General features: G+C 41.9%; 1 protein-coding gene across 1 annotated transcript in view; it reads right to left on the reverse strand.

Moving 5' to 3' along the window:
* CCDC77 (coiled-coil domain containing 77) overlaps positions 1-16,141 on the reverse strand; it is a 68,695-nt gene extending 52,554 nt beyond the window's left edge. The window contains exons 1-3 of the mRNA XM_082256644.1: positions 16,093-16,141; positions 14,528-14,747; positions 7,310-7,452 (exon numbers count right to left, since the gene is read on the reverse strand). Of these exons, the coding sequence (XP_082112770.1) occupies positions 7,310-7,452; positions 14,528-14,747; positions 16,093-16,130 (401 nt within the window). The 5' untranslated portion in view covers positions 16,131-16,141. The remainder of the gene's footprint in view (positions 1-7,309; positions 7,453-14,527; positions 14,748-16,092) is intronic.
* Positions 16,142-25,589: the final 9,448 nt, after the last annotated feature.

Genomic DNA, 25,589 nt, shown 5'->3' on the forward strand with positions numbered 1-25,589 from the left:
CTCAAGTTCACCTATATACAAAGGGGAAGTTGAATTGCAAATGGCCCAAGCCAAGTGTGAACATAGCGGCCACTGATTTTACAAATTTGAACTAAGGGATTCCAGATGTCATTTAGGAGACTTGACGACCATTTAACCGCCTCCTTTCCAAGCCTATTCTAACACTTCGCTCCTACATGTAAAAGTCTACTTTTTTTTGCTAGAAAATTACTTAGAACCCCCAAACATAATATGTATTATTTTTTTTAGCCGTTTTTTAAACGCAATTTTTTGGGGAAAAAAAACATTCATGAATTAAAAAAAACAAAAAACAAAAAAAAAAAAAAACAGTAAAGTTAGCCCAATTTTTTTGTACAATGTAAAAGATAATGTTATGTCGGTCAGACCAGCCAGTGCATGTTAAGGTGCAGTATAAAATAAAGGTACTGAGATCATAGAATTGCCCAATGTGTACTGTATGTGCATAAATGGTCAAAGTTGTGGATGAGGTATATATTGTAATACTTTTTACTTCTTGAATTTTTGCCTTGTTGGTTGTTTTGTATCTGGGGATGACTTACCAGCTCTCAAACTTATTTGTATTCATACACTATTTTGTCGTGTTGGCATATCTGTATGTACCAATAAATGTGTTTATTTTTGATCCAATCAGCCTTGCAATGTCTCTCATCTAAAGTCCCAACCTCCCCCTCTATTTTCATTTGAAACAGGGATGGAGGTGCACGGTACAAATCCCCCCGTGCGCCTCATATAAAGTCCCACACCCTTCCTCCTTAAGCTATGCTGAAACCGGGATGGAGAGACATTTCTTTGGCAGATTGGTTCATACACTTATACGATGATATTTTGACTGCATGTGATGGCTTACATTTTCCAGCCTACATGCTGTGTCACACATTCCCCCTGTACTAGTAGGGGGTTTTATATACCTCATCCACAACTTTGACCATTTATGCACATACAGTACACATTGGGCAATTCTATGATCTCAGTACCTTATTTTATACTGCACCTTAACATGCACTGGCTGGTCTGACCGACCGCTCTCTGTCTCCTCTGGGAGCTGCGATGCGCACCGGGTGTCCTCCTTCTCCCTCCCCGCCTGGTGACGTGGGGGGGGGGGCTGGTGGGCGGTCCTGCTGCGCATCGGTGCCACGACCTGCGCGACGCATGACGTCATTTTGGCGCCATTGCGCCGACGACTGTTTGCCCATCTCAGTGTATTTCAGACGGCCTGCGGGGCGGTTTTGCCACGGCTCTTACCGGTCCCGCGATGCCTCACTTCTCAAATGCACCGACGTGACGCTGGGACCACAGTAATTGGCGGCCTTTGGTGGAGATTGGACACACACATGCTCGAGCTTCGGGTTCTTTTTTAAAGGTATATTACCTTTCATCATTTTTTTCCTTCCCTCTTGGTTCGGTTCTGGGGCACTTTCTCTCTATGCTTCTGGAGCCATCGCCGCATAGCTCCCGGCCTCCGCAATGTGACCGGAGAGCCCGGGAGAGGCGGTAGCGGGAGGGGGGTGGGACTCCCCTTCCGCCACCTGCAGAAATTATGGAGTGGCTATATAGCCACTCAGAAAACTTCTGCCTTCTACAGAATCGCCAGCTGAAAATAATGGTACCGGGATGATGTCTGTAGGTGCAGGTGTAGGTGCAGGCATTATCCCGGTATAACCACTGAAGCCCAAGGACGAATGGGTACGTCCTTGGGTGGGAAATGGTTAAAAAAAATAAGATATTGGTTGAAGGTAAGTTACCCATCTAAAAGTAAAAAAGGTGATCTTCAAGTATAAAAGTGAACAACTTTTAGAACCCAAACACAAAAAGTTCCTACTTGGGAGTACATCAGGCTATCTCTGGGGTATAAGCCCTGCCTGTATTTCTTGGTTAAACATCAAGAAACATTGCTTCTCTACTTGAGGCTATAGAACTGCACTATGAACCAGCTCTACCGTCTCAACTAGCAGTAAATCTAGAAAACTCCAGAACAACAACCGATACCAAAAATATCATTGTAGCAAACAAAACGGCAGGTCACAAACGCCTAAAAAAAAAAAAAAAATTTAAAATTGATAGCATCAGAACAGAGTGTGGTTTACGTCCCTTAAACAACTGAGCAAGGGCAAGATTTTTGGGTGAACACAACTCACTTTCTCATTTACTAGGAGACAACAGCCAGCCACAACAGCCAGCCAAAAAAAAAATTTGAATCTAACTATATCTCCATCTATATCTCAAAAAGGCAATCTGTACTGTCATACCATGACTGGCAGTTATGGTAATCACATAATCAGGATCCATGCCGGGACCAGATGGCTTGCACCCGAGGGTTCTTAAAGAGCTCAGCCAGGTGATAGCCAGACCATTATTCTTGCTGTTCAAGGATAGTCTACAGACGGGGATGGTGCCAGCAGATTGGAAAAAAGCCAACGTGGTACCAATATTTAAAAATGGGCCGAGATATATCCCAGGTAACTATAGGCCGGTCAGCCTAACATCAGTAGTCTGCAAGATTTTAGAGGGGATGTTAAGAGACCACATACAAGACTTTAGTAATGAGAACGGTATTATTAGCAGTAATCAGCATGGATTCATGAAAAATCGTTCTTGCCAGACCAATCTATTAACCTTCTTCGATGAAATGAGTTGCCATCTAGACAAAGGAAGGCCTGTGGATGTGGTGTATCTGGACTTTGCAAAGGCATTTGACACCGTTCCCCACATACTCTTACACTACAAACTAAGGTGCATATGTATGGACCATAGGGGGAGTACCTGGATAGAGAACTGGCTCCAGGGGAGAGTCCAGAGGGTGGTGATAAATGGAGAGTACTCAGATTGGGTGGGTGTGGAAAGTGGGATCCCCCAAGGTTCTGTCCTGGGACCAATCCTGTTTAATTTATTCATAAACGACCTAGAGGATGGGGATATCCAGCACAATCTCTGTATTTGCGGATGATACTAAACTAAGCATGCCAATATCTTCGATGCAGGATGTGGAAACCTTACAAGCAGACCTGAACAAAATAATAGGGTTGGCAACTACATGGCAGATGAGTTTTAATGTTGAAAAATGTAACGCAATGTACTTGGGCGTCAGAAACACGAAAGCAAGCTACTCACTAGGGGGGGGGGGGAACCTCTGGTGAATCTAACATGGAAAAGGACCTGGGGGTCCTAGTGGACAACAGGCTTGGCAGTGGCATGCAATGCCAAGCCGCTGCAAGCAAAGCCAACAAAATACTGGCATGTATAAAAAAGGGGATTCACTCCAGAAATAAAGAGATTATTCTCCCACTCTACAAGACTCTGGTCCAGCCACATCTGGAGTATTCCGTCCAGTTCTAGGCAACGGTCCTCAGGAAGGATGTGCTGGAGCTGGAGAGAGTCCAGAGAAGGGCAACAAAAATAATTAGGGGAATGGAGGACATCAGCTATGAGGAAAGACTTCAAGCATTGAACTTATTCCCTCTGGAGAAGAGACGGTTGAGGGGGATATGATATCAATGTACAAATACTGTACAGGTGATGACCCTAGCATAAGAAACAAACTTTTCAGAGAAAGAGAATACAAGAAGACACGTGGCCACTCACTAAAACTAGAGGAAAAACGGTTTAACCTTAGAATAAGTAAGGGGTTCTTTACTGTCAGAGCAGTAAGGATGTGGAATTCTCTTCCACAAGCAGTAGTATCAGCAGGGAGCATCAATAGCTTCAAAAAACTATTAGATGGGCACCTTAAAGACCACAACATAAGAGGGTATACAATGTACGGTAACATCAAACACACACATCATAGGTTGAACTGGATGGACTGATGTCTTTTTTCAACTTCACAAACTATGTAGCAATGTAACATGCTGATTGGTTCCTCATGGTTTGGGAACTGTGGCTATCAGTGTGGTCACATAACTAGAAGCACACACAGCTATGTGCTCCTAGTTCACAGCTGCAAAACGGACATTACAATTTTCAGGGCATGACTTGTGGTGTCTGAGAACAGCAATTTAAGGACTTCTTAAATGATGCCAAGTGGTTATTGCGTTTCCAAACCCAAAAACAAAAATGTGATATATTGAGGCCAACCAATCATTTAGATAGTGTGGCTGCATTCATTTTATGCTTTTATTACCCCCCCCTTTATTTTCAGCTGGTGATGTGAATAGTAACGTAGCTACTCTTTATGAAGAAGCAGCAGAAATACCCTTTTTAGCAGCACTGTCTGGAGAGTTAAATTAGTAACAAATGAAAGCCTCACTACAGCTAACACCTTTTTAACAGTTACAGGAACCATTTTTTCCCTTTTGGGATAAATGTTTTAAAGCAGAACTAAACCCATTAATTTAACCATTTCCCAAAACAGGTACATTCAATGCATGGCATAATTGATAGCAGTCACATTTACTCTTGCCTTCAACCAAACTGTGAATCCAGAAAATTGCTGGTGTCATAACTGATCACATGTGAACCACCATGGCAACTGCAGATCAAACAGAGGCTAATAAGGCAACATCCTTGGCTGTAAAGCATTAGAGGGTTTAGTTCTGCTTTAAAGTGCTACTAAACCCACAACAGTAAAATCTGTCTGTAGATGCAGAATAGCATGCTCGTTATACTCCCTGTGTAACTTGAGTGATTAATCCACTGCATTGTGTAAAGAGGCTGCGTGATCTTGTGTGCACAGATCCTCCCCTTCCTGCAAGTTCACTCTGGACAAGTCCAGATAAGCACAGTAAGTGTAGTACAGCTGCACATGCTCAGTTTGGTTTCTATTTCTGGATAGAACACTTCCTGGTTTTAGCGGAGCTATTCAGGTCACATGGTATTAACATCACACATTTGGGTGTGCATACAGATCCTAAATGACAGCCCAGTCCCTCCCTCCTCCTTCATGCCCAGTAACTAAAAAAAGAACAGTGGGTGGGATTTCACATCTTGATTGATGGATGATACGCCTCCCATAAAAGCATGAGGACACAGGCTATAGTGGATTTTAAGAGTCAGTGATTCCACAAAGGAGATAACATCACTGTACTGCACGTTTTTGCAGTGTTCTTTTTTGACTTCTCAACATCATCAGTTACAGCCTACAGATGTGCATATTGAGGTCATAGATATTTCTAAACGTATACAAACATCCCAATTCATAAATAATACAGGTCATGCCAAAAATGTGTTAGGTTTTCTTTTTTTCATATTTGTAATCCTTCTTTCTCTCTTTTTGTGCCTTTCCTTTTTTTTCTCTCTCCCCTGTCATCCTCATCACACCTGGCAACCCACTTATACCTTACTAACACCCCACCCCCTGTCATTCTCAGCTTCATCATACCTGGGACCCCACTGCAACCTTGCTAACACCCCACTGATACCTCACTAACAGCCCACCCCCTGCCATCCTCCTCATCTTCATCACACCTGGCAACCTTGCTAACACCCCACCCCGTCATCCTCATCACACCTGGCACCCCATGGCAACCTTGCAAACACCCCACCACCTGTCATCCTCATTACATCTGGCAACCCACTGATACACTACCCCGTCATCCTCATCCCCCCTATAACCCACTGCCAGCTTCCAAACACCTGCACTGAGAAAGCAGCATACTCCAAAGTTGGGAGGACAATGGTCTCTTCCTTACAAATGTGTGGTGGTGGGTAACGTGGTATGTGGACGGGGGCATGTTAAAATATGGAACACTATGATAAACAATAAAGATGCCACCCCAAGTGAATGATTATGCGTTACTAAACCCACAACAATAAAATCAGTCTGTATATGCAGTAAAACATGCTTGTTATAGTTAGTGTGGAACCTAAGGGGTGAATCCTCTGCATTGTGTAAAAAGGCTGTTCAATCCTGTCTTTTCTGATCATTTCCTTTTTCCACAGACTCCAAAAAATAACCTAATATTTACAGAGTCTATAGAGTCAGGCTATAGGCAAAAAATGACAGCGCTGTCTATCGATGTATCCAAATAAATACTTTTACAATCCTTCATAAATCCTATTGCGTGTATGAAAAATTATTACTAAATTGATATTGGATCAAGAAAAAAAAAAAACACATTTTTTTGCTTATCTGAATGTGTGAAAAAGTGTTCTGCTGCTTTCATAAATACCCAAATATGAATGTGTTAAACTTATTCAAAACATAACAAATGTAACAGAAAGATGTTACAATATTTCAAAGAAATATCCACAAGTGCACGTATCAATCATTAGTATTCATAATCCACTGAAACAGTTCCTTTGAAATAATGTGAATAAAGTGTCCAAAAATAGTGCCAAATGAATATCAATTTTAGATTTGTGATTGAGACATTCTCAATAAGATAGCAGCAGTATCAGGTAAAAAGCAATAATCACCTAGGAGTATTCATTTGTTATACATCTTTATAGAGTCAGGCTGCTCAGTTTGGTGTGTATTGCTAGAGTTTTTTTCTTGGGAGGGTACATGTGATCAGCGCAGGACCAATCAGCACTGTCCAGAGAACCAAGGGTCTTGAAGCCTGATAGGATGATTGTGGGAGAAATGTAAACTCCTCCTACAATCTATCGGTACTCACTGATACAAGTCACAAGATTGCTCTAAATGCTATATACAGCTGATAAAAAAAAAAAAAAAAGGTATTTATCAGTTTATATTTACTAAAATAATTGCATTTCTATGTTCTGTGTACTGTAGGAGACCAGATATAGTGAATGCAGGGTCCTGGATTTAGTAACATTAACTAAATTAATAACAATTGACCACTGTAAGCACCCCTGTTGCTGTTAAATGGTTTGTCTCATCCCTGTAACTTCCACTTTTGCTGCTCAGTTTGTTCTGGTAAAGGAAGTTAAAAATAACAGAAGTTCAACAGGTAATAAAATTAAGTTACAAAGGGGACTCAAACAAAACAAAACTCCTTTGTTAATGCTCGAGACAGACTGCCTCATACAGGTCTTTTTATTTTGTACAAACAGCATGCTTGGGACATCCTGGTGTGCATGCTCCGTAAAAACAACCAGGATAACCAAATAAAACTTTTAGAACAGGAAGCATGAGCCAATGACCAGACTTATGCACGGAAAGACCCAGAAGCTAAGAGAAGTACATTCTGGTAACAAGCACCTGCATCCAAACAACTTGATGGAAGCCTTGAATGCCACAATGCCCTTACATAGTTCATCTGATAACAAAAAAGAAGGAGCATGCAGTGCGAAGTTAATGAGAAAATACGATGATACAATGGTGTAAACTGCTCAAAGCCAAGTTAGTTTTTCCTTATCTTGTAAGTAACACAAAATACATCATGCCCACCTGATTTTTAGCCGGTCATTCTCTGCGTACAGTCTCAGTACATGCTCACGCTCTTGAAATAGATAGACTTGCAAATCACTGAGAGCCTTTTGCAGCTCCGCAATTTCCTCCTCCCGCTGACGCATCTCCCATTGCAGCTTGTGCTAGAACAGAAAACATCAACAACTTCTTTATTTCACCTGGGAGCTCCCACACTTAACGCAATTCAAGTTACTATTTAGAACAAAAAATTAAATAAGCAGAGAACGTACTGTATGGTGACCCAATAATTACAACCATTGCTGTAGAATGCTGGGATCCTAGGTTTAAACAGAGTGGAGTTTGTAGGCTTTGCCTGCATTTGTGGGAGTATATGCCATTTTTCTCTTGTATAGCCTCCTCTGCCCACTTAAAGCCCCTTTCACACTTCTGCGACCCAAAAGTCGCACGATTTTATCCTAATTTTTACTGGACTTGAACCAATGTCTATGGACCTCAAATTGCAAAGTAGTGCAGGGACTACTTTGAAGTCACAGATGTGAGCAGTACTCATTGGAAATCATGGGGTAGGACTTGTCATGCGACTTTGCAGTCCCAAGTCGCAGGACAAGTCGCACAAGTGTGAAAGGGGTCTAAAGGAAATCCTGAAAAGGAACTAAAAAGGAGCTGAAAAAGGGAGTCAGGATTGTCTGCAAATTCAGTTTTACGTTTCTTGCAGGTGATTGGTTTGTGCCAAATACAGTCATGTAATTGATTATTGTGAAGAAAAAAAAACGAAGTTACAGAATAAGGTATTCTTATTTTAAAGTTGCCTGGTTTTAAATTTTAATGTTGCCTTGGCAAGGACTTTTCGTTCTGCCCCATACCGACTCCTGGGACACAAATGTCAGATATTCCAGGAGGCATTACGTTCCATCTATGCAGTGTTAATTTTGGTATCGAATTTTGATTTAGTTTTAGTTCTAGTCTTTTGACTAAAAAGCCATTTCAGTTTTAGCCCCATTGTAGTCACCTGAAATTGTTTTAGTCGACTAAAATCTCCAGTACATTTTAGTTTAATAAAGTAATTTTAGTGAAGTAAAATCAAATGTGTTTAGTTAAATTGTAATGCATTATTTAGGCATTGCTAATGAATTTCCAAAGTCATTATATACTCATGTTATTATTGATGTTATTAACCACTTTCGGACCGCCTGCCGCAGTTTTACATCGGTACTTTGACGTTAAATACCGTAGCTGACATAACCCCAGTATTTTCTTACTCGGCCGGCGGTCCTCTTCGTCCGATTCGCCGCGGAATCACTTTTGTGGACAGCAGGAGAAGTGCCCCCCCCCCCTCCCACTGCTTCCCAGCGGTTTTTCCCGCTTACCGGAGCAGTCGGTGGTGGAGAAAACCAACCGATCCATCCACATCCCAGGCAGGAAGTCGAGTGAGGGCAAGATGGCCCCAACTCGACTATGGCCTTGGAGGACCGGAGCAACATCATATGTCGCTTCCTCCCATCAGCCTTAAAAGGGCCTTTTTTTTTTTTTTTTTGCTTTTAAGGGTAGATGTGAGATCTGAGGTCTTTTTGACCCCAGATCTTACATTAGAGAGGACCTGTCCTGCTTTTTTCTATTACAAGGGATGTGTACATTCATAGTAATAGGAATAAAAGTGATCAAAACATAGATTTTTATTTTTTTTTAAAGGGACAGTGTAAAAAAAAAAACAAACAAAAAAAAGGTAAAATAAAGAAGAAGAAGAAAAAAAAATAAGGCTCCGTTCACATGTAGGCGTTGGCGTTTTTCAGGAGTTTGTTTATCGTTTTTCAGGAGTTTTTGCAAGCGTTTTTACAGGCGTTTTTTTGGGCAGGTGTTTTTGGTGACCAATGGAAAAGCAGAGTGTTTTTTTTACAACATTTGCAAAGGAACCTCCCAGGGACCTCCTCCTCTGCATTGGACCTCCCAGGGACCTCCTCTTCTGCATGATCTTTTTTTTTTCTGGTTCTGGACATGCTACAGAGCTGAAACTTCACAGGTACACTTTTTAGTCCCCCCAGACACTAAAATTAAAACTAAATCCAAAGAAATCTTTTTTTTATTTTTTTCAATAATTGGCTCTCTATCAAAAACGACAATTTTTAAGAACTTTTTTTTGCCTGATTCATAGTCCCTGGGGCATGATCCAGAACCCTAGGCACTTTTTAGGGGCATTTATTGGGTTTTAGGGCTTCAAAATGGTGTTTTTTGATTCCATATATATATCTACATTACGGTCACCTTGGCATAGCAGAGTCAATTTACCCTAAACTACATTACGGTCACCTTGGCATGGAAGAGTTTGATCACCCTGGCATAGCAGAGTCAGTTCACCTAAACTTCATTACGGTCACCTTGGCATGGAAGAGTTTGGTCAGCCTGGCATAGCAGAGTCAGTTCACCTAAACTTAGTTACGGTCACCTTGGCATGGAAGAGTTTGGTCAGCCTGGCATAGCAGAGTCAGTTCACCTAAACTTCGTTACGGTCACCTTGGCATTGAAGAGTTTGGTCACCCTGGCATAGTAGAGTCAGTTCACAGTCACCTTGAGTTCGGTCACCCTGGCATAGCAGAGTCAGTTCACCTAAACTACATTACGGTCACCCTGGTATGGCAGCAGGCTACGGTCACCTTGGTATGGCAGGGTCTGGTCACCTAAACTGCCTAACTGCTGTTCTCCATGTTTCAGGAAAATGTGCTCACAGCAGAGGCATGCCAAGGGGGTGGAGAGCTGGGTGGAGAGCTGGGTGGAGAGCTGTGCTGTTTGAGCTGATCAGGAGCAACTAAACGCTTGTAAAACGCCTGTGAAACGCCAAATATCACTTTACATTGAGGTCTATGGGACAAAACGCCTGTGATCTGCCCAAAAAGAAGCTCAAGTACTTTTTTGAGAGTTGGGCGTTTTCCTTAGGGCGTCAAAATGCTCAGATGTGAACAGGGGTCATTGCAATGAATGGGATTTGTCTTGTTGGGCGTTTTGAGAGCTGATCAGTGAGCAGAAAAACGCTCCAAAAACGCCCAAAAACGCCTGCATGTGAACGGAGCCTAAAATAAATTTAAAGCACCCCGTCCTTCTGAACTCGTGCACAGAAGCGCACACATACGCAAGTCGCACTCACACATGTAAACAGTGTTCAAACCACACATGTGAGGTATCGCCGCGATCACTAGAGCGAGAGCAATAATTCTAGCCCTAGACTTCCTCTAGCTCTAAACTGGTAACCTGTAGAAAATTTTAAAGCATTGTCTATGGAGATTTTTTTTTGGTACCAACGTTTGTCGCCATTCCACGAGCGTGCGCAATTTTGAAGCATGAAATGCTGGTTATCGATTTACTTGGCGTAACATTATCTTTCACATTATAGAAAAAAATTGGGCTAACTTTAATGCTTGCTTATTTTTTAATTCAAAAAAAGTGTATTTTTTTTTTTTAAATTGTGTTTGTAACACCGCTGCACAAATACGGTGTGACAAAGTATTGCAACGATCTCCATTTTATTCTATAGGGTCTCTGCTAAAAATATATAATGTTTGGAGGTTCTAAGTAATTTTCAAGCAAAAAATACTTATTTTAACTTGAAAACAACAAGTGTCAAAAATAGGCCTGGTCCTTAAGTGGTTAAGGTTTGAACAAACTCACAGGTACAGATTTAGCCACTCTGAGGAGGCCTGTAATGCTACAAAGTGCCCTGGACGGTGGTCTGCGGAGGCCTGTAATGCACACAGTGCTCTGGACATGGACAGTCTGAAGAGGAGGGCTGTAATGCAATGCACGCTGTACTCTGGACGTTGGTCTGAGGAGGCTTGTAATGCACACAGTGCTCTGGACGGTGGTCTGAGAGGCCTGTAATGCTACACAGTGTTGTGGATGGTGGTATGAGAGGCCTGTAATGCTACACAGTGCTGTGGATGGTGGTCTGAGGGAAGGCCTGTAATGCACTGTGCTCTGGATGCCAGTGGTCACAGGAGGCCTGTAATGCACACACAGTGCTGTGCACGGACAGTGGTCTGAGGGGAGGCCTGTAATTGTAATAAAGAAAGGAAGAGTAGTTGAAATCGGCGCTACCTATTAGATATATAGTAAAAACAGTGATGTGAACAGACCATAGGGTATCACTTAAAAATATGTGCAAAGTAAAGTGCCAATGCAAAGGTGTATATAATCAAAGAATAAAACCGTGCGGGTAAAAATATATATGGCTGGATAGTTTAAAAAAACACCACAAAGTGCTGGTGAAAGTATTTAATGTGAAGTGACAGAATATAATAATAATATATAGCCAATAATTGATGATTAAAATTGTTGGATAAAAATAGCTCCGAAACAACTGTGCTTAGAAAATAGGTGAAAGTGGTTGTGGTGAACTTCAGGTGCTTGTGTTCCAACTTTCCACTAGAGGTCGCACTCACCCTTCAGCAAAGGTACCAATAGTGGCTGTAAGGATATCCACAGGGGGTTGATGACAAACTCCCAGATCTGGCTCCTGAAAATCCTTACGGATAGGCCGATCCCATGGTGAAGCAGTAGCTGATCGACTCAGAGTGTAAATTGCAGCGCTGGGGAGCTTCCGCGTTCCAACCACGGCAGACTGCAGACCGGAAGTGACGTTGACGCAAGGCACTGCCCTACGCGTTTCGTCATTGGAAGTCTACTGGAGCGCTCCAGTAGAGTGCGACCTCTAGTGGAAAGTTGGAACACAAGCACTTGAAGTTCACCACAACCACTTTCACCTATTTTCTAAGCACAGTTGTTTCGGAGCTATTTTTATCCAACAATTTTAATCATCAATTATTGGTTATATATTATTATTATATTCTGTCACTTCACATTAAATACTTTCACCAGCACTTTGTGGTGTTTTTTTAAACTATCCAGCCATATATATTTTTACCCGCACGGTTTTATTCTTTGATTATATACACCTTTGCACTAGCACTTTACTTTGCACATATTTTTAAGTGATACCCTATGGTCTGGACACATCACTGTTTTTACTATATATCTAATAGGTAGCGCCGATTCCAACTACTCTTCCTTTCTTTATAACACTTGACCCCTAATCCTTAGGGGTTGGTTGGTGGCTGCTTCCTACTTTGCAAAATAAAGTCTCTGTGAATAATCCATAGCGCTGGTCTCCCCCCTAATTTTACTGTAATTGTAATGTACACACTCTCAGTGTTCTCTGCTCTGGACGGTAGGATTTGAGAGTGGGACTCACGTAGGGAGGCCTGTAATGCACAGTGCTGCTGTGGACAGTCATCTGGGGACTCAGAGGCCTGTAATCCTGGGTGCACAGTTGCTTGCTTGCTGAGAGCGGAAGCAGGCAAAGCTCCGTGGAAACTGGAAGTTCATGACGGTAAGCATCCCTGCCTCACTTTTTCATTTCATTTGATGAAAATCAATTCTGTTTTTATTAAGTTTTCATCAGTGGACGAAAATGTGATGCAAGTTTCGATTCGTTTTCATCACTGTAAAAAGGGTGCTGACAAAAATTTTGAATAAAATTTTTTCGATGATGAAATTAACACTGAAATCCATGTAAACATAAAAGGAAGAGCTTGCTCAAATGCAGAAATATAGCACCACAATATTGGGGGAGCCAGGAAGAGACAGCTAGATCCCAGTGATGTAAAGAATGAAAATGATGGTGTGGGACAGGACCTGGAGTAGGAAAGCAGGGCACAAGAAGACAACGCTGGATCTTTTGGGCATGTAAGAATATTAATACAGCATAAAAACACCACCAAAGGTTAGCATGGGGAAAAAAAAAAAATTTAATTGGGAAGGTGAAGATCCTCTTTAACCCGTTCACTGCCATGGATGCATATCAAAACCCGACTGCTGGATGTCAGATGGAAGCGATCTGGTAGATGTACAGCTGCAAGTTTGCTTCCACCGATGATCATTCTGCACCCCATTACCACAGAGTGGAGGGGAGACATCAGGGATCTAACAAACCCCTTAAGTCTCAATAATGAGAGTCACAGTATATATACCATCACAGAGGGCTACTGGTCCCTATGACAGCAATAAACCAATTTTTTTTTTTTTTTTAACCATCCCAATGCCCACATTTATTTTTTCACACACGTATTTAATTACACACTTCAGGGACACCTACGTATGTTGGTTACGCTACACGTTACATAATTCCATGCACATCAGAGGGAAAGCACTAATTCTAGGACATTGTTTACCTTAACTTGTAAGAGCTTTTAAAGCATCGCTTATGGAAAAGGTTGGTTACCAAAGTTTGTCTCCATTTCACGGGCGCATGCAATTTTAAAAGCTTGGGAGTCATTTACTCATCACAACCTCATCTTGTTTACCAAACAATTGCATAATAAATTGTATTTGTATGCCATAAAGTTGACTTCAGTGTATTCTTTACTGAAAACTTTTTACTTGATAAACAATGGCACTAATATGGTGTGACACAAAACAAATGTTATTCTGCAGGGCTTCTGCTTTCAGAAAACATACTGTTTGGGGGTTTTAAAGTGTTACTAAACCCACAACAGTAAAAGCAGTCTATATATGCAGTAAAGCATTCTTATTATTTTCACTGTGGAACCTAAGGGGATACTCTATTGTCTAAAAAGGCTGTTTGATCCTGTCTTCTCTGATCCTCCTCTAATTCCACTGTCCCCAAATTATTTTCGGATAACACATTGTCTTTGGAGTCACTATGCACATGCTCAGTTTGGGGTGTGTTTCTCAAGACTTTTTTTCTTGGGAGAGTGCATGTGATCAGCACAGGACCAATCAGCACTGTCCAAACAGAGGGTCAGGGGTCCTGCAGCCTTATAGTCAGAGTAGAATGAAAACTCGTCTTACAAGCTTTAACCAGACATTTATAGAAGTCACAAGCCTGCTATATACTGCTGATGAGAAAAGGTATTTACCAGTTTATAGAGGTATTTACTAAAATAATTGCATTTCCATGTTATGTGTACTGTGGGAGAACAGATATAGCGAATGCAGGGCCCTGGGTTTAGTAACACTTTAACTAATCATTTTAGACCTAAAGATTATTCTAACTTATGCAATCAAAAAAAAAAAGTAAAAAAACAGCCCAGGCAATGAAATGGTGCAATGTTATAAAGCTACAGTCTTGCTAAAGGAAATGCTGCCACAGTTCCCTTCAGCACAGCATCCTGCCAATCTATTCCACACAAAAGAAAAATAAAATAAAAATCCCCAGACCCTCAAACTTACCTGCTCCTCATAAGTAGATTTGTATTGCTCCAATTTCTTTGCCAACTCCTCATGCTCCTCATCAAACTCTGCGATCTTCTTACGATAATACTCCAGCAACTCACGGGATGGGCGGAGGTATGCCAAGCGCTCATTTATGGGAGGGAGAGGGGTGGAATCTACTTGGTGAGAAGCAAGGCTGGACAATATGGAGGGCTCCGGGGTTTGGGGTGTTCTGTACCTGTGGAGAGCAATGACATGTGACATGAGGGCTGATGAAATCTTCACATGGTACACAGGACTCCTATATTTCACAATCAAAGAACCCAGTCAGGTCTTTTTAATTTTTGTTTATTTTTTGGGGGCAAAATGCTACAAAATCATCCGTGTGAACATTAATGGCTACATTCCATCAACTACCAAACTTTCTGCCACCACACAATACAATGACAGCCAACTGGCTGATGCTTTCTGACAAAACAGGGTGAACGTGAAGTTTGTACTCAGTCGTTCAACTTTTGGCACTTTTCCACTGCAAGTACTGGCTCGGCTCCACTCGGCCCTGCTTGGTTTTCCACTGCATGGTACCGCATGGTACGGTGTTGGAACGGTTCGGTACGGTTTGCTTTTCCACTAATAGTAAGTGGGTGGGATAACAACGATTCTCTGACCAATCAGTGGCCAGTAGTGACAAACAGTCAAGGCTGCATGCAAAGGATTGTGGGATATGGTACCGGTACGGCCCTCTTGGAACCACAACCGAGGTGGTACTGTTTAAGCGAGCCATACCGTTCGGTTCCATGCAGTGGAAAAGCGCTGCCGTACCGCACCGTTCCATGCGGTACCATGCAGTGGAAAAGCGCAAAAGCAAGCCGAACCTATAAGTTCCATGCAGTGGAAAAGCACCTTTAGTACAGCCTTTCAGACCTAATGTCTAGGAAGAAATGCTCAGGAGTCAAAACCATAAGCTGAAAGTATATGCCGCCATAAAGTGAACCTGTCATTTGCCTGTTCAGGGAAAAGTGATAGCCTCTTTAGAGCTGAGCTCTAGATATAAGAAACACAAATAAAAACAGCTCTGTTGTAATAAATCCATCTTTAAATAAAAGCATTTTTTAAATGTGATCAGTGTAAGTATCTGAAATTTACCAGTTGTCAGAGTGGGAAAGGAAGAAGCAGCACAAGTAGCCAATCAGTTCATGTGCTGACAAGAAGCATGCTGGTAGGAGTGTACAGAGTGACAAAGTGATGAGCTCATCACTGTGCTACTTCTCTAGTCACAGGCTGAGGGGGAGATCCAGGTCAGCCTAGGCTCTGAAGAAATAGGTCAAATAACGCTGGCTGTCAAAAACCCTGGACATCTAAAAAGGTGGAAAAAAGGTTCTGCAAGGGAGAAAGGAAATAAACACCTGGCAGGATAGTTAGATGAAAGTTTTTGCTTGCAGTTGGGTGTTTAAAAAAAAGAAAAATATTAATAAAAAAATAAGCCCATATATATTAATGTTTATGCAGCCTGTTTGCATTGCAGTAATAGTACTAAGGGAGAGTTTATTGAATAAATCGAATCACTGATCACAGTCTCATACCTGACTCCCCGAATCTCCTGGCGTGGAGTGTGATCCATTTCTCTCTCCAGCAAAATTCACTACAAAAAAAAAAAATGACGGCAAGAAAAGGATTTTAATAGATAAAATATTTGTTTTCTAAGAACACTTATTTTAGTGGTTTGGATGTACTGTATATGCAAACAACAAGCTTCTATCACAGAGTCGATGTCCATAAGAAACGTTTTTGTTACCTAAAACAAAGATCCCAGACCTGCTTCCACTTGCAGCTCTAATGCCCAGTTTGGATTTCAGCATTTCTCTGTCATGGAAAGTAGGTAATGCCAAGCAGCAGAATTAGGGGACCGCCACAAGAACACTGTGAAGAACGTTGGCGCAGTAGGGACAAGCAGCAACAATTCTTTCAAAATAGATTCTCCTTCAGTGCATTTCGCAGAAATACGCAAAACTGAGATTTCACATGAAATACATTGAAGTCAATGACCAGCAAAGTTTTGCTGCTCATCCCTGCTGCTTGACGCTGTGCACAGCAATGGGCCTTGTGGTAAATGGCACCGTCCCCTTTTTTTATCCCTGGGGTGCAATGGGCATCTTCCCTGCACCGGTTCCTCAGCAGAAGACACCAGACACAGAGTTGTCAAAATGTTATTCTGTCCAATGCAAGGAATGGCGGTAGAGCAGGGAACAGTGGCTAAGTATAGAGCGATGTCTACCTGCAGATTCCCTCTCCTAATACAGACAATGGAACCCCCCAACTAGGGTTGCCACCTCATCCCTTTAAATCAGTACACACAATAATTACACAGGTTCTGTGGCTGATTAAAATGGTAATTAAACTCACTTAAGTGCATTATATCGGCCTCAGAACCTGTGTAATTCATATGTGTCATGGATTAAAGGGATGAGGTGACAACCCTACCCCAAACATAAAGCGATATCTCACCTCTCCAGCCCGCTCCTGCAACCGCCTGCTTTGACCGTCTACCTGGAAACCAAACAAGCCGCCTCTTCCGTCCCGCCCAATCACAATACGTCGTCCTTCCTCCGCCAATCAGCCACCTCTCCCGTTCTCCCCAATCACAACACATCTTCATTTCTCCGCCAATCAACTGTCTCTTCTCGGCCTACAAGAACCCGGGGCATGCCGGAAGATGTAGTTTAGCGCGCAGCCGCACTTGCTGCAGCCTGACAGGATTTTATTTATGCTTAATAATTGTTCTAAAAAAATCTGATCTCTATGAAATACACGTCCGCGGCCAATAACTGCTATTGATGACATACAAATGATAATAAAATATCTATATATATTACAGGGGGGTTTACATGTGGTCTTCTGGTTGGAATCCATATGGGGGCTACTTATCAATGTGTTTACCGAACATTCACTCAGCTTTCACATAAGATTGTAAATCCTGGTGAAAACAATAATAAATAGATCGCCTTTTTAAACTATTGTTACTATGAAACATGGTATGATATATCCAAAGTCTAATATACAGCTCCTTAAGGGACCTTTGGGTGGAGCAGATTACCACAATGCATGTTACATGCTTTAGTGCATTGCCATTCAATTCATTTTAGATGGCACCCCAGAGAAGACAGCATTGCCATTTAATTCATTTTAGATGGCACCCCAGAGAAGACAGCATTGCCATTCAATTCATTTTAGATGGTACCCCAGAAAATACAGCATTGCCATTTAATTCATTTTAGATGGCACTCCAGAGAAGACAGCATTGCCATTCAATTCATTTTAGATGGCACCCCAGAGAAGACAACATTGCCATTCAATTCATTTTAGATGGCACCCCAGAGAAGACAGCATTGCCATTCAATTCATTTTAGATGGCACCCCAGAAAAGACAGCATTGCCATTTAATTCATTTTAGATGGCACCCCAGAGAAGACAGCATTGCCATTCAATTCATTTTAGATGGTACCCCAGAAAATACAGCATTGCCATTTAATTCATTTTAGATGGCACTCCAGAGAAGACAGCATTGCCATTCAATTCATTTTAGATGGCACCCCAGAGAAGACAACATTGCCATTCAATTCATTTTAGATGGCACCCCAGAGAAGACAGCATTGCCATTCAATTCATTTTAGATGGCACCCCAGAAAAGACAGCATTGCCATTCAATTCATTTTAGATGGCACCCCAGAGAAGACAGCATTGCCATTTAATTCATTTTAGATGGCACCCCAGAGAAGACAGCATTGCCATTCAATTCATTTTAGATGGCACCCCAGACAAAACAGTATTGCCATTCAATTCATTTTAGATGGCACCCCAGAGAAGACAGCATTGCAATTCAATTCATTTTAGATGGCACCCCAGAGAAGACAGCATTGCCATTCAATTCATTTTAGATGGCACTCCAGAGAAGAAGACAGCATTGCAATTCAATTATTTTAGATGGCACCCCAGAGAAGACAGCATTGCCATTCAATTCATTTTAGATGGCACCCCAGAAAAGACAGCATTGCCATTCAATTCATTTTAGATGGCACCCCAGAGAAGACAGCATTGCCATTCAATTCATTTTAGATGGCACCCCAGAAAAGACAGCTTTGCTATTCAATTCATTTTAGATGGCACCCCAGAGAAGAAAGCATTGCCAATCAATTCATTTTAGCTGGCACCCCAGAGAAGACAGCATTGCCATTCATTCAATTCATTTTAGATGGCACCCTAGAAAAGACAGCATTGCCATTCAATTCATTTGAGATGGCACCAGAGAGAAGACAGCATTGCCATTCAATTCATTTTAGATGGCACCCCAGAGAAGACAGCATTGCCATGTAATTCATTTTAGATGGCACCCCAGAAAAGACAGCTTTGCTATTCAATTCATTTTAGATGGCACCCCAGAGAAGACAGCATTGCTATTCAATTAATTTTAGATGGCACCCCAGAGAAGACAGCATTGCCATGTAATTCATTTTAGATGGCACCCCAGAAAAGACAGCTTTGCTATTCAATTCATTTTAGATGGCACTCTAGAGAAGAAGACAGCATTGCAATTCAATTATTTTAGATGGCACCCCAGAGAAGACAGCATTGCCATTCAATTCATTTTAGATGGCACCCCAGAAAGGACAGCTTTGCTATTCAATTCATTTTAGATGGCACCCCAGAGAAGACAGCATTGCAATTCAATTATTTTAGATGGCACCCCAGAGAAGACAGCATTGCCATTCAATTCATTTTAGATGGCACCCCAGAAAAGACAGCATTGCCATTCAATTCATTTTAGATGGCACCCCAGAGAAGACGGCATTGCCATTCAATTCATTTTAGATGGCACCCCAGAGAAGACAGCCATTCAATTCATTTTAGATGGCACCTCAGAGAAGACAGCATTGCTATTCAATTCATTTTAGATGGCACCCCAGAAAAGACAGCATTGCCATTCAATTCATTTTAGATGGCACCCCAGAGAAGACGGCATTGCCATTCAATTCATTTTAGATGGCACCCCAGAGAAGACAGCATTGCCATTCAATTATTTTAGATGGCACCCCAGAGAAAACAGCATTGCCATTCAATTCATTTTAGATGGCACCCCAGAGAAGACAGCATTGCCATTCAATTCATTTTAGATGGCACCCCAGAGAAGACAGCATTGCCATTCAATTCATTTTAGATGGCACCCCAGAGAAGACAGCATTGCCATTCAATTCATTTTAGATGGCATCCCAGATAAGACAGCATTGCCATTCAATTCATTTTAGATGGCACCCCAGAGAAGACAGCATTGCCATTCAATTCATTTTAGATGGCACTCCAGAGAAAACAGCATTGACATTCAATTCATTTTAGATGGCACTCCAGAGAAGACAGCATTGCCATTCAATTCATTTTAGATGGCACCCCAGAAAAGACAGCATTGCCATTCAATTCATTTTAGATGGCACCCCAGAAAAGACAGCATTGCCATTCAATTCATTTTAGATGGCACCCCAGAGAAGACAGCATTGCCATTCAATTAATTTTAGATGGCACCCCAGAGAAGACAGCATTGCCATTCAATTCATTTTAGATGGCACCCCAGAGAAGACAGCATTGCCATTCAATTCATTTTAGATGGCACCCTAGAAAAGACAGCATTGCCATTCAATTCATTTTAGATGGCACCCCAGAGAAGACAGCATTGCCATTCAGTTCATTTTAGATGGCACCCCAGAGAAAACAGCATTGCCATTCAATTAATTTTAGATGGCACTCCAGAGAAGGCAGCTTTGCCATTCAATTAATTTTAGATGGCACCCCAGAGAAGGCAGCATTGCCATTCAATTCATTTTAGATGGCACTCCAGAGAAGACAGTATTGCCATTCAATTCATTTTAGATGGCACCACAGAGAAGACAGCATTGCAATTCAATTCATTTTAGATGGCACCCCAGAGAAGACAGCATTGCCATTCAATTCATTTTAGATGGCACCACAGAGAAGACAGCATTGCAATTCAATTCATTTTAGATGGCACCCCAGATAAGACAGCATTGCCATTCAATTCATTTTAGATGGCACTCCAGAGAAGACAGCATTGCCATTCAATTCATTTTAGATGGCACCCCAGAGAAGACAGCATTTCCATTCAATTCATTTTAGATGGCACCCCAGAGAAGACAGCATTGCCATTCAATTCATTTTAGATGGCACTCCAGAGAAGACAGCATTGCCATTCAATTCATTTTAGATGGCACCCCAGAGAAGACAGCATTTCCATTCAATTCATTTTAGATGGCACTCCAGAGAAGACAGCATTGCAATTCAATTCATTTTAGATGGCACCCCAGAGAAGACAGCATTGCCATTCAATTCATTTTAGATGGCACCCCAGAGAAGACAGCATTGCCATTCAATTCATTTTAGATGGCACCCAGCACACTAACCTGATGCATAAGAGTCGCGGTAGCACACTGCGTCAGAAAAATTCTCACTTTTCTTTGTCGTAACTGGGGATTTCAATAGGCCACTGTAAAGCAGAACTAAAAGAACCAATACTTACCTTTCCTTCAACGATTCCTGTTCCATGCTGGTGTTGGGATCTTCTCCATGGCGTAAGTCTTCATCCATCTTCATTGGACTGTGCGGGATGACGTCACTCCTGCAAATGCACAGGGGGCCTTCATCAAGGCACACAAGGACAGTGCCAGCAATGTGAGCTGGAAATGCACAGCTCAGTTTACAACACCAGAGAAGACGGCAGGCAGGCAGGTAGGTGTATTTTATTGCATGTCTACTGCAATAAAAAGTCTGTCTTCTCGCTTAGGGTTGCCACCTGTCCGGAATTCACCCAGACAGTCCAGATTTTGAATCATGTCCCGGTTTCAGTCAGCCTGAAACCTAGACATAATATACAGACAGAAATGTGGCTCGGAACAGGGCTTGACAGGAGGGCGAGGGAGCACTATGCAGGCCACATTACTATTGTCTTTGGAGTGCCCAAAGGTGTCCCAGGTCTGTTACAATTCTATAGTTGTGTGCGGCTAAAGTGTTCGGGTTTGGCTTGAAGAACAAGTGGCAACCCTACTCTCGCTGTTTGTTACAGAAGAACTTTAGTTCCTCTTTAACCGCTTTAAGAACTGCCCCACGTACATATACTGCGGCAGGGCTGCCCTTAAGTGCAAAATCACGTACCTGTTCATAATTCAGATCTTTGGCTCTGGGGCACGAGCGTGCGCCACCGGAGCCCTGCTCCCGCTGTGGTTGGACACAGCTGGAGCCATTCAGCAGCCACCGATCATTCAGAGGAGAGGCAGAACAGCGGTCTGCCTATGTAAACAAAGCAGACCGCCATTCTGTGAAGAAAGAAAATTGAATGTTTTCCTCCAGTCACAGCATTCCCCCTACAGTTAGAAAGCACTCCTTGGAGCACACTTAACCCTTTGATTGCCCCTGATGTTAACCCCTTCCCTGCCAGTGTCATTTATACAGTGACAGTGCATTTTTTTAGCACTGATCACTGTATTGGTGTCACTGGTCCCCAAAAAGTGTCACTTAGTGTCAGATGTGTCTGCTGCAATGTCGCAGTCCCGTTAAAAATCGCTGATCTCCACCATTACTGGTAAAAAAAAAAAAAAGAATTCCATAAATCTATCCCATAGTTTGTAGATGCTATAACTTTTGAGCAAACCAATCAATATACGCTTACTGGGAATTTTATTACCAAAAACATGTAGCAGAATACATATTGGCCTAAATTGATGCATAAATTTGATTTTTTTTTTACATTGTTTTAATTGGGTATGTTTTATAGAATGAAGTAAAAAATATTGTTTTTTTTTTTTCAAAATTGACAGTATTTTTTTGTTTATAGCACAAAAAATAAAAACCGCAGAGGTGAACAAATACCAGCTCTATTTGTGGGAAAAAGGACATTAATTTTATATGGGTACAGTGACGCATGACTGCACAATTGTCAGATAAAGTAAAGCAGTATTGCAAAAAATGGCCTTGTCATGAAGGGGGGGGGGGGGGGGTAAACCTTCTGGGGCTGAAGAGGTTAAAGTGGTTGTAACCATTAAAAAAGGAGATCCTGTTCCCTTATAGCAGGTTAAACAGCACAGTGTTTGTGTTGTCTATCCTGTTCCTCTCTGAGCTATAAAAAAAAAAACAGGTTGATCCTGCCTGTTCCTGTGTCCCCCTTGGTGTGCTGACCCTGATAATCATGCTGAGCCCTGATTACAGTGGTCAGTTTACGTGCCTCCATTATCCTCTGGTCTACTCTTTCCCTGACTGTCAGCTCCTGTGTGTGCGTGTAAGCCGTCTTGCCCCCCCCCTCCTGCTGCTACCGCTATTATTAATAAAGTAAACTTTAAAAAAATTTCACTGCCAGCCCCTCTCTTATATGCAGCCATAACACACTGTGTAACTTTTTGTTGAAGATGAAGCCTCTAAATACCTTTTTTTATAATGCCTCTAAATACCTTCAGGCTAGTCACATGACTCTCAGCCGCTCTTCTCCCCCATCCAAGGGCTACAGCGGGAGGGCTAAGCTGCTAGGCACGGCCGCTCACATGACCTCCCTGGCTGACGTCAGAGGGAGATCTCGGCCCCTCCCACGTTTGCCCGTGTGACTGGCCTGAAGAGATCTGAAAAAAGATATTTGTTTGCATTTTGAAAACAGTAAGGAGGAGTTATAACCCCTGTAAGGTTTTCATTTGCTATCTTTGTCCTATTGGGGAGCTTTACCTTCACTTCCTGTCCCAAAGCCGAACAGGAAGTGAGAGTAAATCTCTGCAAATTAAGGCATTCTCTTGGTGGACCCCCAGGTTACGAGCACTAGTGTCCCCATTGGAAAATTTCCTCTCTATTACTTTTCTCAAGACAACCCAAAATTTGGGATTTTCGTTTACTTTCACTTTCAATAATAATGGTAAACTGACAAATAGAGAGGGTGAATCTCCCTAACAGGGACATGGTAAAAAAAAAACTGACAGGTGTTCTAATCAATCTCCCCTCTAGCCAAAACGAAACGAAAAGTTTTGATTTTACTTAAAACGGAGTTCCACCCAAAAGTGGAATTTCCACTCATTTGTTTCCTCATCCCCCCCCCCCAGTGCCACATTTGGCACCTTTCAGGGGGGAGGGAGGAACCTGTTTTTGATAAGTACCCTTCCCCACTTCCGGGATACGGCACCGCGGCGCCGTCCCTCGCATGTTTGGTCCCCTCCTTCATCCCCCGCCGCCGAGTCAATAGGAATGCACAGCACGCTTCGCGCATGCCCAGTAGGGAGGGACCCGACCGTGAAGCCGCAAGGCTTCACTGCCGGGTTCCCTTACTGGCAATGGCGGCGGCAGCACCCGACAGCCGATGGAAACATCGGCTGCGGTGCCGACATCGCTGGACTCCAGAACAGGTAAGTGTCCTAATATTAAAAGTCAGCAGCTACAGTATGTGTGGCTGCTGACTTTTCATTTTTGGAGGGGGGGTGGAACTCCACTTTAAAAGCAGAATTAGGCCCTTTTATTCTTTACAGCCAAGGAAGCTGCTGTTTGATCTGCAACTGCCATGGTGGGGCACACGTGATCAATTATGACACTGCCAATTGATGATTTTACAGTTTGGTTGAGGACACAAGCAAATGTGACAGCAATCCTGGCATTCAAGGAAGGAAATCATTTTTGAAACTGTTAAATTGATGGGTTTAGTTCTGCTTTATGACTTACTGCTGTTCAGGGGCTCTGGGCTACAGCAAAATGGCATACTACGTCAAGAAGAAACAGGAGCAATACTGGAGGCAATTTACAGCACACACTAATTTTGGTAGCGTAATTATTAATGTAGAAAGTATGTTGCTAGCTAAAGAACATTTTTTTTATCAAGTTTTTATCAGTTAAGTTCTGTTTTAAATTAATTAAAGATAATCATTGTAAGCACCCCTGTCCATGTTAAATGGTTTGTCTCAACCCTTTAACTATAGCTCCCAATTGTCCCTGAGTTCAAGGAACTGTCCCTGATTTTGAGGGATCTGTCCCTGATTTGGAACAAAGTCCTCTGTTCCACTTTCCTCCTCATTTGTCATTCATTCTGGTCTGATCTATATAGTTGTATATAAAATGCACTATTTATCTTTCAAAAAGTGTTTCCCAGTACTAAACCTTTCATCCAATTTCTAAGTCCAATTGCTGCATTTGTAAATTTCTAAAGCCAATATAAGGGAATAGTAGTGGTAAAAAAAAAAAAAAAAAAACAACACTTGTAGGTTTAACTTATCATATATTTTGTATAATTCTTCTTTAAGGGGGCGTGGCAAAGGGTGTGTCCTATGCCTACGTACTTTTGCTAATAGGTGTCCCTCATTCCCATCTCAAAAAGTTGGGAGGTATGCTTTAACTGCCATTTCGCTGGACAGTTTAAAGAAGAGTTTAGTTCCGCTTTAAAGTGGTTATAACCTTACAAAACCATTCACTGCCAGACCCTCTTTTATGCAGCTATAACATACTGTGTAAATGTTTGTTGAAAACGAAGCCTCTAAAAAGTTTTGCCTCTAGTTCTAGTTCAGGCTGTCAGCAAATCACTCTCTACAGACTCGGCAGTGCCTAAAATTAGAGAGCAAATGAGCATGTGCAGACCAGGGAGAGACAGTGTATTACTGGATTTTAACCACTTTAGCCCCAGAGGATTTTGCTGCTTAATGACCAGGCCCTATTTTGCGATTCAGCACTGTGTTACTTTAACGAACAATTGCGCGGTAATGCGACGCTGTACCCAAATAAAATTGACATCCTTTTTTTCCCACAAATAGAGCTTTCTTTTGGCGGTATTTGATCACCTGTGTGATTTTTATTTTTTGCGCTATAAACAAAAAAAAATAGCAACAATTTTGAAAAAACAAAAAAAAACAATATTTTTCACATTCTGCTATATTCTAAAAAAAAAAAAAAAAATTTCAAAATCAAAATGTTTTAACATTTTAGGCCAATTTGTTTTCTGCTACATATTTTTGGTAAAAAAAAAAAAATCGCAATAAGCGTATTTGGATTGGTTTGCGCAAAAGTTATT

The sequence above is a fragment of the Pelophylax lessonae genome (genome assembly GCF_965119305.1).
Source record: "Pelophylax lessonae genome assembly, chromosome: 4".
Lineage (NCBI taxonomy): Eukaryota > Metazoa > Chordata > Amphibia > Anura > Ranidae > Pelophylax > Pelophylax lessonae.